Genomic DNA, 13,126 nt, shown 5'->3' with positions numbered 1-13,126 from the left:
ATACTTTGACTATAAATATAGGTAGAGTGAGGACATGGGATGTATTCACGGGAGAGATCATGGATCCTCACACAGACACACTTGGAGATGTAGGGTAGGACATAATAGATTATAGTGAGAGTCCTGGAGATGACAAGACGTTCAGCAGGGTCAGTGGAGTTTTACAATGTCTGGAAGAAATGTAGAGGAATGGGTGCACGGTGGAAAAGAGTATGAAACATTGCAAAAATGGAGTAAAAAAATATGAAAACCAATGGAGAGCAGTCAAAAGCCACTGGAAAATGTGCTTGGAGTGGAGCGAGTATCTGATCCCTAACCACTGACACAAGCAAGAAGGGCCTTGCTGAAGTCCTAACCACGATTTCTGTGCTTTGTGATTATACCTCGTGAATGGAAAGGGATCTTTGACTCAACAACAAATGCTGCATGTTTTCTGTGCAGAGATGAGCAGGGAGCTATTACAAACCTGTTTTCCACACAAATGAAACAGCTGGTGACAGTTCCAAAGGTCATCCTGTCTGGCATCCATCCAGGAAAGGGACGACCTTTATCTACCATTTCCTTGGATCCCTCCCTCAGACTGCAGCTTCATCTGGCAGGTGCACCATTAGTAGGTGCCATTTCCCATTAGTCTGGGTAGAAATAGCATGTTTACAGAACAAAAAGGACTGCTTTTGTAATGGATATTTTTTTAAATGGGAAATAATAAACATAATCAAAACAGGTCAAAGATAGTGAAATTTCAACAGAAGTTCCATTGTGAAGAAAATGTAAGGTAATGAGTAACATACTGGACCACTCTTAGTTTCTGTATTTTTATGGTTGAGAAGAACAAAAAGTTATGCCTTCTAAAAATTTATTGAAAAAAGTGAAATTTCCACAGGGTTCTAATTGCCGCGGTTGCCTCTATTCCACATTTGTTTAAAATGTCCAGTACACTGAATATTAATGGAAAGCAGTAATAAAAAGCCTTTACTCAAGATCTGTGTTATTTAATAACGTGTGCCTTGATGTCTTAAATTTTTCAGCATCCATTCTAAACGTTTATCTTAACATGTTACCAATGTTTCTTAATATTTCTGTTCTTTGTTAAAGATCTGTTTATATGGAAGGCCAACTGACAGAAACAGAGAGTTAGAGAGAAAGAAATCTGCTTGTTCATTCTGCAAATGGCCACAACAGTTATGACTAGGTCAGACCAAAACCAGAAGCTAGGGAAGCCACCTACCCCTCTCATGTGGGTTACTGAAACTCACGTACTTGAGCCATCATCCCCTGCCTTCCTGGGCCCATTAATCAGAGGCTGTATTTTAAGAGGAGTACCAGGAATGAGCCAGCACTTTGATAACGAGTTAAGAGCATCCTAAATGATGGTTTAACTCATGGTACCACAACACTAGACTCTTAAATTATTAGATATGATAGATGGTTACATTCACATATATATGCAAATTTAAAAGTCAATAATAATTATTAAAGGAAGAAAACACCAACTCCCTTCCTTAAAAATAATTAAACAAAAGGATAATATACATGGATAATATATAACATATAATGAAATAAATTTATTAGTTAGCCAAATACATTAAAAAATAAGGCATAAGCCTGGCCAGGTTTGGTTGCGATAAAAAAAACAGTACAAAACACAAAATGCCAAGGTGAAATGGCCTGTGCCAGTAGGGAATGCAGCAACCAACCAGCACACCTCCCACTGGTTTAGGTGAGGGACGAGTGTGTGATGGGCAGAGCCGGGGAGAGCTGCAATACTCATTGGTTCCAATGGAGGTCAGGGCTCAGAACAGATCCAACCCAGGGGTTACAACCACCAGCTGATCGGAGTGATGGACTGTGGCGGGCACTGTGCTTACTAGTAGCACATGTAAGAGCCTGGACTGGGAACGCCTCAAAGTTTCTTTGGGGATTCCCCTGAACAAAATGGAGGAATCAAAACATTAACCAAGAAAAGATGGAAGATGGAGTAGACCAATCAACCACCTCAGCTATATGCTTGCAGCGGAAAACTGGACAAGGGGAAACTCTAAGATAGACTATGTCAATCAGTGGACTCTGCACCAGCCTCGTCGTACCTGGACTGTTGCTGATGATATGTTGGAGCTTCTAATTGATAGAGGTGACGCTCTGCTGGCTCTGCCTTCAAACCTGAGAGGGCCTCCCTAAGAGGCCGTTGAACTTGACTGGACAGTGGGATGCTGGACTCTGTATGGTGTGAGCTTGTAATTAGGGAATCCCAACGGAACCTGAGCTGTGGTTATGCATCATGGTGAAGGAATTCACCATGGGGGAAGGGTTTGGGGTGAAGGGGGGAGAATCCCAGCACCTATGAAATTGTGCCATGTAATACAATGTAATTAATGAATAAAAAAAATAAGGCATAAAATAACTACATAGTATGGTTATTATAATAGTATTTTTGAGAAACAATGTCTAGTTTTGGAATATATGGGTTTTAGTGTCAATTAAATGGTATAATGCTTTTCATTTTTTAATTAACTAATTTATTTATTTTTATTAATTACATTGCATTATGTGACACAGTTTCATGCTTTTCAAAGTCAATATAAGACATCTACAAAGCCATAAAAAGGTCATAATTTTTGGGACATTATTCCCCAGTCTTAATTCTCTACCTTTGAAAAGAAATTGATAAAATGACCTTTAAGCACCTCAGTACAAGGGAATAAATAAATACATCATGATACTCTGGTCACTGAAATGTTATAACTAAAAATAATAAAGAGCTAATTGGAAGGCTATATCTAAAAAAGAGAAATGTTCATGTAGAATGAATATTACATTATAAAGTCAGATGACTTGACAGTTCTTCAATCCCCATCAACAGGAAGTGAGCCACATTTTTAGCTCAATGGGCTTTGGACTCAACATCTGTAGAATGGGAATCATAATTTTGCTCCGAAGTGCAGATGCAGGAATTAAAGGATGTCATGCTGCTTGCTGCATAATGTAAGCACATCAAAGTGTGCACACACTCTCATTATGAGTGGGTAAGACTGTAAGTAATAAAGGCGCTGAAAGGAAGCACAAACACAGAAGCAGCTGTTCTGCTGAAGGGTGGTATGTAAGATATTTTTCATTCAGTTGAAAAAAATTATTTTATGCTTATATTTTTAAAATAAAACAAAGTTAATATCAGAGTAACTCCATTTTTCCATAAATTCCATTAGTTTCAACTTTAGAGGAATACATATAATCCACATGGGAAAATGGCTTCACCCCAAAATTTGACAAACACTCAGGATCTCAGACCACTGGCGAATTCCCATGTTTGATGACCTCCTCCAGGCAGACACAGTATTGATATACAATAACCTTAACAGTCAACTTTTGACAAAAATGGGGTTGGGAGAGGGTACACAGACATTTGCCAGATTCTAACTTACTGTCTCATTCATCATAACTGGTACAACTGGAGCCAAGTCCAACACTGGATCACATACATGCTTACAAAGAGTTCAAGGTCTCAGGCACTTTGTGCAAATAAGATCACTCTCCTTTACAGATGCGAGATTATTGTATTTGGTTCCTTTATAGAGGAGGAGCATATCATATTTGGGTATATATGTAGTATAAAGTGATCATAATGAGCATGGAGATAAAAGATGTAACAGGCTAAAGCAGCCAAAATTCAACTTCATTTTGGCAAATCAACATTGCTTATAATGAAACCTAACCAGAAAGTATGTAATAGGTTATTAATGAGATACAAAGGCTTTAGAAAGTATAATGGTATTGTGGTGTGGTGAGTTAAACTGCTACTGTGATGCCAGGATCCCAATGGAGAGTCAGTTTGTGTCTCAGCTGCTTTGCTTCATATCCAAGAGAAAATCTCTGTTAACAACCTGAGAAAGCAGTGGAAAATAATTCTCAAGTATCTGGACCTCTGCCGTTCATGTGGGAGACCCAGAGGAAACTCATGGCTCCTGGCTTGTTACTGCCCCTGAGGCCATTGGGGGAGTGAAACAGCAGATGGAAAATCTCTATGTACCTGTTTCTTACACTCTCCATTTATAACTGCCTTTCAAAATAAATTTTAAAAATCTTTTTAAAATAACAAACTATAATGTCCAAAGAGAATGATTTACTAGAACTATGTGGACATGTAAAATAAAAGCATGTTTGATTCATACACATTTGATGGTGCCAAGTTAGTAGGTCCTAGAGCAATAGATACTGGTTTCTACTACAGCCATGAATATTACATTTCAAAGCATTCATTCAGAGTGGTGATCCACTTCTCCCCCAATGATATAAAAGTCTGAGAGGAAAGCAATTTGGACAGAATGGGCATTCTCAAATCGCAGCTAACTGTAGAGGCCAGTAGCATGGACTCTGCAGCTGAAACCAGCTCCACAAGGCAATCAAGATGGAAAACCATTCATCAGCAAGCTCTTCTCCCCTACAAGGGGTAGAAAAACTTGAAAAATCAAACAAGCAACAAATGATGATCTCTGAAATGAATACTGTCTCTCTTGGGTTGCTAACAGATGGTGGCTTCAAAGAAGAGGAAGTAAGTAGCTAAAATGGTAGGGTTTGTGCAGGAAATCATCACTCAAAGCAGTGCCAAGGAGAAAATAACGCACTTCTCACAAAATCAATCATTAAAAAAAAAACTGTGACAATATAAAAGATACTATGTTAAACTATCCCCACAAAAATTGCTTCTACAGAACTTCACAAAATTAGACTCAGGTTTCTTTTTAAATCAACTTTCATTGCTCAAGGTATCTAATTACAGAACATTTAAATCTTGTCTTATTTAATTAAAATTTAAAAACTCACTGAAAAGAAGCCTAGAAACAATGCCTTTATATTTTTCATTTTGAGTTCTTGGCAATCAATAGCATGACTAATGACTTCTTACAGAAAAACAGGGTGTTTCTCTACCAGAAACTAAATAATGATTCCCTTAGAAATCAATACCTTCACCTTAAACAATACAAAGGAAAACACTGACATTTAATAAGTCTATAACATGATGCTGAAGCATGAAAAATTTCTGAGAAACACTTAGAAGTTTTCTGAAATTAACAAAATAAATATTCTAATTTAACTTGCTGGAGTTCCACTTTTTTCTGATGGGTTGCAGCTTGCTGCTTCATTCATAGTTGCTCTCCAAAAACAAGTATTTGGGTTTTAATATAGAATATGCTTATCATAAAGGTGACAGCTTACAGAACCTCCCATTAAGTGAAATAATCCAGGAGTATAGCGACATTACAGCTACTGTACCATAATTACAGGTTCAAAATCTAGGCAAGATAAATAAAAACATCAAAAATGAAAAAAAAACTCTCTTCAGAGCATTCTACATAATGTCTTATGATCATGAATCTATTTGATATCTATGTAAGATAGTGAGACTAAAAGATGGGAATCAAATTCACAGAGGACATAAAACAGTATCAAAGGCAAAATTTCAGGTCGAAAGTTTGCAAATTCTCTTCGCACCCTTGCAGTGCTGAGAAGTGGCCTTCTCTAAGTTTCACCTTTTAAATCTATGAAATGACAATTAAACTGGAGTAGACCACAAAAGTAGTCCCCAGCATGCAATGGAAAAATGCACATAGCACCCTAGCACACTGCCTTGTTCTCTCTCAGGGGCTCTTGTAGAAGATGAGGCACAGAATGAAAAAGATACAAATATACACAAGCACATCCCATGTCTCTCCAACAAATACACAAACTCGGCCCATGTTTCAAAATGTGATGCCTCATGCCCCCTCGGGCCTCTGTCAGGAAGAAAGCCAAAGCCAGATGTCGCTCTCAACCTTCCACCTGCAGTTCAGCGTTAAAGAATTTAAACTCCTTTCGGTGATGCTTTTCCTTATTGACTTAAAAATCAAAACTTAACCCAAAAATCAAAGCAGGGTCTTGTCAGTGTGGACAGATGGCCTTTCGAATCTAATGCAAATGTGCTAGACTCCGAGCCTCCTCTCCAATTTTATTACCTTTAAATTACGTTTGATTCAGGCTTTCACTCCCCACTGTACCTGAAAGGCCAAATGAGTTAAATCTGGCCACAAACAGCCATTGTGGACAGAGAGAAAAAATGCAATCGTGTCATTTGACGTATCCACTGAGAACTCCCTTTACATAGCTAAAGGATCCCCTACATAGATTCCTGACAGCTCACTGGACCATGGGCCTAAGCAGACTACAGAGCTACATCTGAAGTATCTTTCCTGCTCAGGCAGCTGGCAGAAAGTGGGAAAATTCATTAACATACTAATGACTCCCTACTTAAAATTCTAGCCCTAATGATTCTGGGATTAAATCTCTCCCCTTGACATGGAATTCTTTTATATCTGAGTTACAGTGAAAAATCAACAATATTAATAAAGTACAATACAGATAACCAATTTAAACACAAGGGATGGAAAAACAGTTACAGAAATCTTTTTTTTTTTGAAAAGCAGATGTGGCAAACTAAAAAAGTCACTGATTTTCTTTCTCACCCCACTCTCCTTTCAAAAAAAATGAAATCCATGATAATTAAAGGTTTACAGTTAATTTCCATAAGCATTCAGGGAGTGGTAGATAGATTTAGCTTTTCAGTCTGTTTCAGTTGTACTTAAAATTATCAGAATTCAAATGTATTCTGCTTAAATCTTAAGAACAGCTGATGAGCAGGAGCTAAGGCACACTTCTTTCTTGTCCCTTCCTAGGCTTTGACACAGTAACAAAGCCAGTGGGTTCTACGGGGATGTCTATGTGCTTTTGCTCTCTGTACTTGGCATACTCCAATCTCCCTTCTCTCATCATGCTGCTGTGTCTGCTGCCACCCCACTCAGTATTCCAGACAAGCCAGGCATCTTCCAGGAGAGGTGGGTCAAACTCCATCACTGCTCAAACAAGACTGGAAAATGAATAACTGGGCAGAAGTTTCAATGTCCAGATCTGAAATCCCAAATGAAGAAAGGATGTTTGACTCTCACACCTGATTCCAGCAAAGCAACAGATATTTAAAGTGCACTCACTATCGTGAAAGCTACTGTGCTGGATCCTGAATAATACCACACAACATAAGGACAGTGCCCTGATCCCAATGGAGTCTCCATGTAGCCGACACGGGAGACACAAGGACATGGTAGTAAGTCACCAGTGGAGCTCCATCACCTCTGGAGGGTCACTGACCCCTGTATAAGAGACATGAGCATCCCTTTTGCAGTTAGCTATGGAGATGGAAAAGTTACATCAACAGGACTGTGGCAGGTTAATGACATGTGTATAAACTCTACAGGGCATTTAAAACATGCTGACTTCCTTCCATGTCCATTCTATTGGACCTGGATAGACGTGTGTCTGGCTCAGCCATCTTGAGGTGAATGTCCTGTGGTGGGTTGCACAGTAGAAGAGAAGAGCTTAGGTCCCTGACAGCTAGGCCTGCTCATCCACCCCTGAGGGCCTTGTCACCTAAATGCTGCGTTCAACAGCCATGGTTTGAAATAAATCATGCAGGGTTTTTTGGGTTTTGTTTTGTTTTGTTTTTTAAAATGAACTCTACAGAATGGTCCTTTTAAAGACATTTTTATTTTAGAATGAGTTGTCTAGGACTGAAAAAGAATCATGGAATCCACACAGGGATGTTTACATACAAATGCTCTACATTTAACTTGACACTCAGCTACCTCAGAATTTCAAACTTTCAAAACCTGAAAATACTTGAACACAAACTTTTGCCTAATTCTCCAATGTTTCCACAGATAAAAGCTCCGATTTAGCCAGGAACTGATTCTTTTAGAAATTTATTTGTTTCCCATACACTCACCAACCCAGGATGATTAATTTATTCATAGCCAAGTTACATCAATTTGGTTAAAAATTAGCTTCAACATAAAGCATCTTAAAATAAACATATATGAATTTCTATTCAGCTGACCCAGTACATCCCAAATATAAAACATAAAAGAGTGCCTTGCAACAGCAACAAGCCATCTGCAATTTAGAATCAGCCGTAGCAACCATTTCTCATTCCATTTGTTTATGTTTTATTCATCATTTGGAAAATACTTAGTGAAGTGACAATGATGAGATTCAGAAAATACTGCGCAGCCCTTTTAAAAAAAGATATTAATGACTGCAAGGAGCTCAACTATTCAGTTGTAAATATTGCTGAATTAAAGTAGTCAAATTTATTCACATCTTCTTTATTTTTACATAACATATCCTGTGATTTTTAACCAAAACCTTCATGATGATAAAAAGAGAAATCTCATAATTCTCAATTTGTATACATTTTAAAATGTGTATGTGGTGATAGTATAGGCTAAGCTTCTTCCTAGTATACCTGTATCCTCATATTGGGGTACCGATCTGAGGCCCAACTCCCACCTACACTGCTTCTGACCCAGCTTCCTGATAATGCATGCTGGGAGGTAGCAGGCTCAGATATGGGAGGAAATTCCAGGCTTCTAGCTTTGGCCTGATTCAACCATGACTATTGCACCACTGGGGTCACTGGACAGAAGAACTCTCCCTATTTTCTCTCTGTGTGTCTATTTCTCTGTGTCACTACATTTAAATTAAATATTTTTAAAAAACTAGAAATTGGCAGCAAAAATTCACTTAAAAGAAACAATTCTCATTCCTATATGATTTCATAAACTTGGCTGGCATATCTTAAGGGAATAGGTTGTCACTCTCAAGAACCAATCATTTTTTTAAGATTTATTTTATTTTTATTTAAAAGGCAAAGTTACAGAGAAACAGAAATAAAGAGACAGCGAGAAAGAATTCTTTCATCTTCTGGTTCACTCCCCAAATAGTTACCACGACCAGCCCTGAGCCAATCTGAAGGCAGGAGCCAAGAGTTTCTTCCAGGTCTTTCACGTGGGTGCAGGGGCCCAAGGACTTGAGACATCATCCTCTACTTGCCCAGGTCTTAAGCAGAGGGCTGAATTGGAAATGGAACAGCTGGGACTCAAACTGGAATCAATATGGGATCTGGCGCTGCAAGTGGAGGATTAGTCTGATATACCGTTGTGCCAGTCCCAGAACCATTGATATTTTTGCTTAAATTTATAGTCTCTAGATTGGTATTTGATCAAAATAAGCCCTTATTACAGAAGTGGAAAGAGAAAAGGCCAGGGGCCACCTTGGTAGCACAGTAGGTAAAGTGTCATCTGTAATATCAGTATCCATATGAATGTAGTTTGTGTCCCAGTTACTCCACCTTTGATCCAACCCTGGTAACATCCTAAGAAAAGCAATGGACGAGGGTTCAAGTGCCTGGGTACCCGCCACCCATGTGGAAGACCTGGAAGAAGTCCGTGGCTGTTGCAGCTATGTAGGAGATTAGCCAGTGGATGGCAGTCCTTTCTCTCAGTATCTGCCCACCCCCCTGTATCTCTGACTTTGAAATAAACAAATAAATCTTATTTTTAAAAATGAAAAGAAAAGATTAGCTCTGAGTTATTGAGCCAACCTAGAGGTTGCTAGAAGGACACAATGACCATGGGACATGCTGGCTTTGAATCAAGCAACTGCATGAAGAAACCTTCCTACATAATCTAATGAGCCTTCAAAATAAAATTCATTAATTCCCAAGTGACACATGTAGTTTCTGACAGCTGTTTTATGTAGCTTTGCTTTACAGACAATAATTTTCACTTATTTCAACTTATGAAATATTTTCAAATATCCCTATTTCAAATCTACCTCTTAATAACCACTCCCAAATCTTTTCTCATTTCTTTTTACATAGGCATATCTTGTAAATATTGCCACTATTATGTTTATTTCATTTTCCATTAGAAGCATTTTTAGCACTGTGCTGTGCTATATACAACTCCTGCCCTCCAACACCTTCCACAGACTAGAGGGACATACACACACCCACAGGTCTTTGTCATTGATCTGAATCATTTAATCTGTCTGTAACACATGTTATTCTTTTCACTTTGCTGGTAAACAAACAAGTTCCTGTAACATATTTAAAATCTGGATTTGCTCCTAATGATTTAATTGCATAGGCTAGAAAATAAATCTACAATTTTTCACATTTTTTGAAGAAATACACTTTTATCTCTATTTGGACTGAATAAGCATCCAACAGGCCACACTTCTCGGGGTGACCTCAGGTACTCTTAACAACTAAAATAAGGAAGCACACAGGGTATTCTATCTCCAACACCACTCTTCCTAGAAAAGAAAAGCTTGAAAAAGTGTGTGTGTCTGTGTGTGTGAGAGAGAGAGGGGGAGAGTGTGTGTGTATGTATGTGTGCACGCACTCACACAGAGAAGAGCCCCCTTAGTAATCTTTTCTCAATTTTCTGAATTAGTCCGCTTTGGTCTGCTCAGACCAGACGACTGAGCTATAAGATAAAAGGAAGATAACTATCAAATAAACAAAATGTTCCAGACCTGTGCCAAGGGAGAGATTGCGCTGAATAATCACAAAGTTATCAGCAAATGAAGGGTAGAGAGTAAGGACAGAAAAAGAAAGATGTCAAATAGCAGAACAAAAGTTAACCAAGTAATCCCACCCAGTTGGCAAGACTTCTGCCATAAACGTCCCTTGGATAATACGCTGTATGCTCCACGATGACCTCCACATGACATTCACATGAAACACAGAGGGTCCTGCCTGGTCTCACAACACAACACATATTGTACACCACCAGGCCACAGTGTGCACTACTTACCATAAGCAGCTTCCCGGTGCTGTAGGTCTCTCTTCAATCTGGTATAATCCTCCTTAACACTTCCCAGTGTTTGGACATTCCTGGAACTCAGCATCAACAGCTTGTTGAGGACTCCCTCCAGCACTTGTCTCTCCATGGCTAATGACTGAATCTCCTCCATGAGCTCCTTAGCTGTACAGAAGTGGTTTCCTGTGGCACGTTTTGGGGAGAAGGAATGAAGAGAAGCTTAATCACACTGGTGAATAAAGAAGATAGAGCAGCAGCTGACATACACTCAGCCTAAGTTAAGAGACTGCAATTTTGTTTGTGAACTTAGCAACTTCTCTAACATTCCTCTGTAGAGGATATAGAAGAAAGTGCTTACACTCTTTAAACTGGAAAAATCACTATTCTTTTAATTTCATACATATTACCTTTGTTTTACAGAGATTCTGTTAGATAATCCACTTGCTGTGACATATAATGACACACAAAAAATTACCAGTGGAACCCAGAAAACCAACAATGTATTGCTCAAAATATCAAAATGTCCAAGAGATGACTCACTATTGTAAAACAGACATCATTAGACCAGCACTAAACTAAAATTCTAGTCCCCCTTTAATTCAAACTGCTTAAGCTAGCATCATAAAACTAGCACATTTAGGACAAATTTCCCACAAATTATGACTGTAACAAAACCAAAGTTACACGAGGATAAATAAACAAATAAATAAAGCACAGAAAAATAGATAGCACATTGACTGTAACAATGTAGCAAGATACAAAGTTAATATATAAAAACAGTTGTCTAAATATCAACAACGAACTATTTTTTTCAAAACACAGTTTCTAAAATATTTATAGGTTGAAATACTCAGGAAAAAAAATGAAGAAATATTTGCAAGAGCTCTTGTAAAAATTATTTTCGAAAATGGTTGAAGGTTGGACATTTGTGACTGCAGTAAAGACACCACTTGGAATCCAGCTCCCATAGCAGCTCCCTTTCTGATTCTGGTTTTCTGCCAATGGACACCCTAGGAAGCAGAAGTGATGTCTGTTCCCATGTGGGAGACGTACATTAAGTTCAGGTTTTTGGTGTCGGCCAAAAACAGCCAGGTATGGGGGTGAGTGAAGCAAAGAATAGGAGTTTTCTCTCTGTCTCTCTGCTTTTAAAATACAGTTTCAATGAATCAAAATAAATAAGTTAAAGATAAACTGTCAAGAGAAATTGGCAGAATGACTATAAAAAGCAATAGCTGTTCTTGGGCAGAAAAAAAAGTTGATTTCATACAGCTTCAATTGGGTAAATGATGAAAATGTGTGGGAAGACATGAACCCCCAAAATGTAGCATCAGACTATATTTCAGAAGACTCAGAATCTGAAGATGTTTTATGAAAACCTTCACAGACTTTTTTTTTTTTGTAAAAAGTTTTCTGTAATCCCAACATGGCTGACTAAGGAAAAGATACATTGATTTTGGTCATGAAAAGATGCCATAAAAACAAGGGAGGATCTACATTCCTGGCAATAGAGGGAAGTTTTCAATATAAAGTTTACAGGAAGAAGAGAGATTCTGACACACAAAAAGGCTTGTACAAACATGCAGCATGTTGCGGGACATCACCAGCAACTCTCACAGTTGGAAGGGAGGCCATCTTCCCAGATCGAGGGGAGAGAAGTTTGTAGAACTCTGCCTCCATTGGTGATCCTGTCCTAGGAAGAGATTCACTGTTCCCACTGGCTTTGAGCCCAAGAGGATGAGTTGGCAGGGGACAGGAGCAGGGTTCCCACTTCACTCTGTAAAAGAGGGGAACAGCGCTTCCCTCCCATATCCCCACTAAGGCACCCACCCCCAGCAAAGGAAGCACCATCTTCCCAGAGTAAGATGAATGTAGTTGTGCCTGGGGAGTTGGCAGGGCTGGGTGCCCACTTGGCATATTGCTCACTTGCTGCAAAAGCAACAGTCAGAGATAGGGCAGTTTTCTGTTTACATTGATAGGTTCTCGGTGCAGAAAGTGGATCCCCTGCACTCTAGAACTGTGTGTATCCTGTGACTGTACAGTGGGCCAGAAAACCAGTGAGGATATTGGTGTGGTTGGGTCTTTGGACTTATTACAGAGCCTAACTGCAGAAGCTTAGAACTTCCTGAAAGCTGGGCATGGGAATCCTGCAGGGCTCTGTGTTCACACAATGGAGCGCATCAATCACTTTTGTGGTTCATGAGCTAGACTGAGTTAGGGCTGCAGACACAAAGAGGTTCACTTTGCCTCAGAGAAGGGTGGAGGCAGTAATCACACCAGCCAAGGAAAATACTAACAACAGAGGAGAGCTACTACATGTAACTTGGGCATTACTTAAGTCCCACCTACAAATATTGACCAGAGCTCCCTAGCTCACCCCAGAACACACATCTGGATTTCTGGATTTCTCCTGAAGGCGTAGGCCTTCCACTATGCTTAGA

The 13,126-nt window shown here is 39.1% G+C and overlaps 1 protein-coding gene across 3 annotated transcripts in view; it reads right to left on the bottom strand.

The window, feature by feature from the left end:
• DISC1 (DISC1 scaffold protein) overlaps nucleotides 1–13,126 on the bottom strand; it is a 304,734-nt gene that overhangs the window by 163,369 nt on the left and 128,239 nt on the right. For all 3 annotated transcript variants that reach the window (XM_058669349.1, XM_058669348.1, XM_058669347.1), the window contains exon 9: nucleotides 10,683–10,871. In XM_058669349.1, the coding sequence (XP_058525332.1) occupies nucleotides 10,683–10,871 (189 nt within the window). The remainder of the gene's footprint in view (nucleotides 1–10,682; nucleotides 10,872–13,126) is intronic.

The sequence above is a fragment of the Ochotona princeps genome, chromosome 10 (genome assembly GCF_030435755.1).
Source record: "Ochotona princeps isolate mOchPri1 chromosome 10, mOchPri1.hap1, whole genome shotgun sequence".
Taxonomy (NCBI): domain Eukaryota; kingdom Metazoa; phylum Chordata; class Mammalia; order Lagomorpha; family Ochotonidae; genus Ochotona; species Ochotona princeps.
Note: the sequence above shows the minus strand (reverse complement) of the source record. Positions and strands in the feature narration are given on the sequence as shown.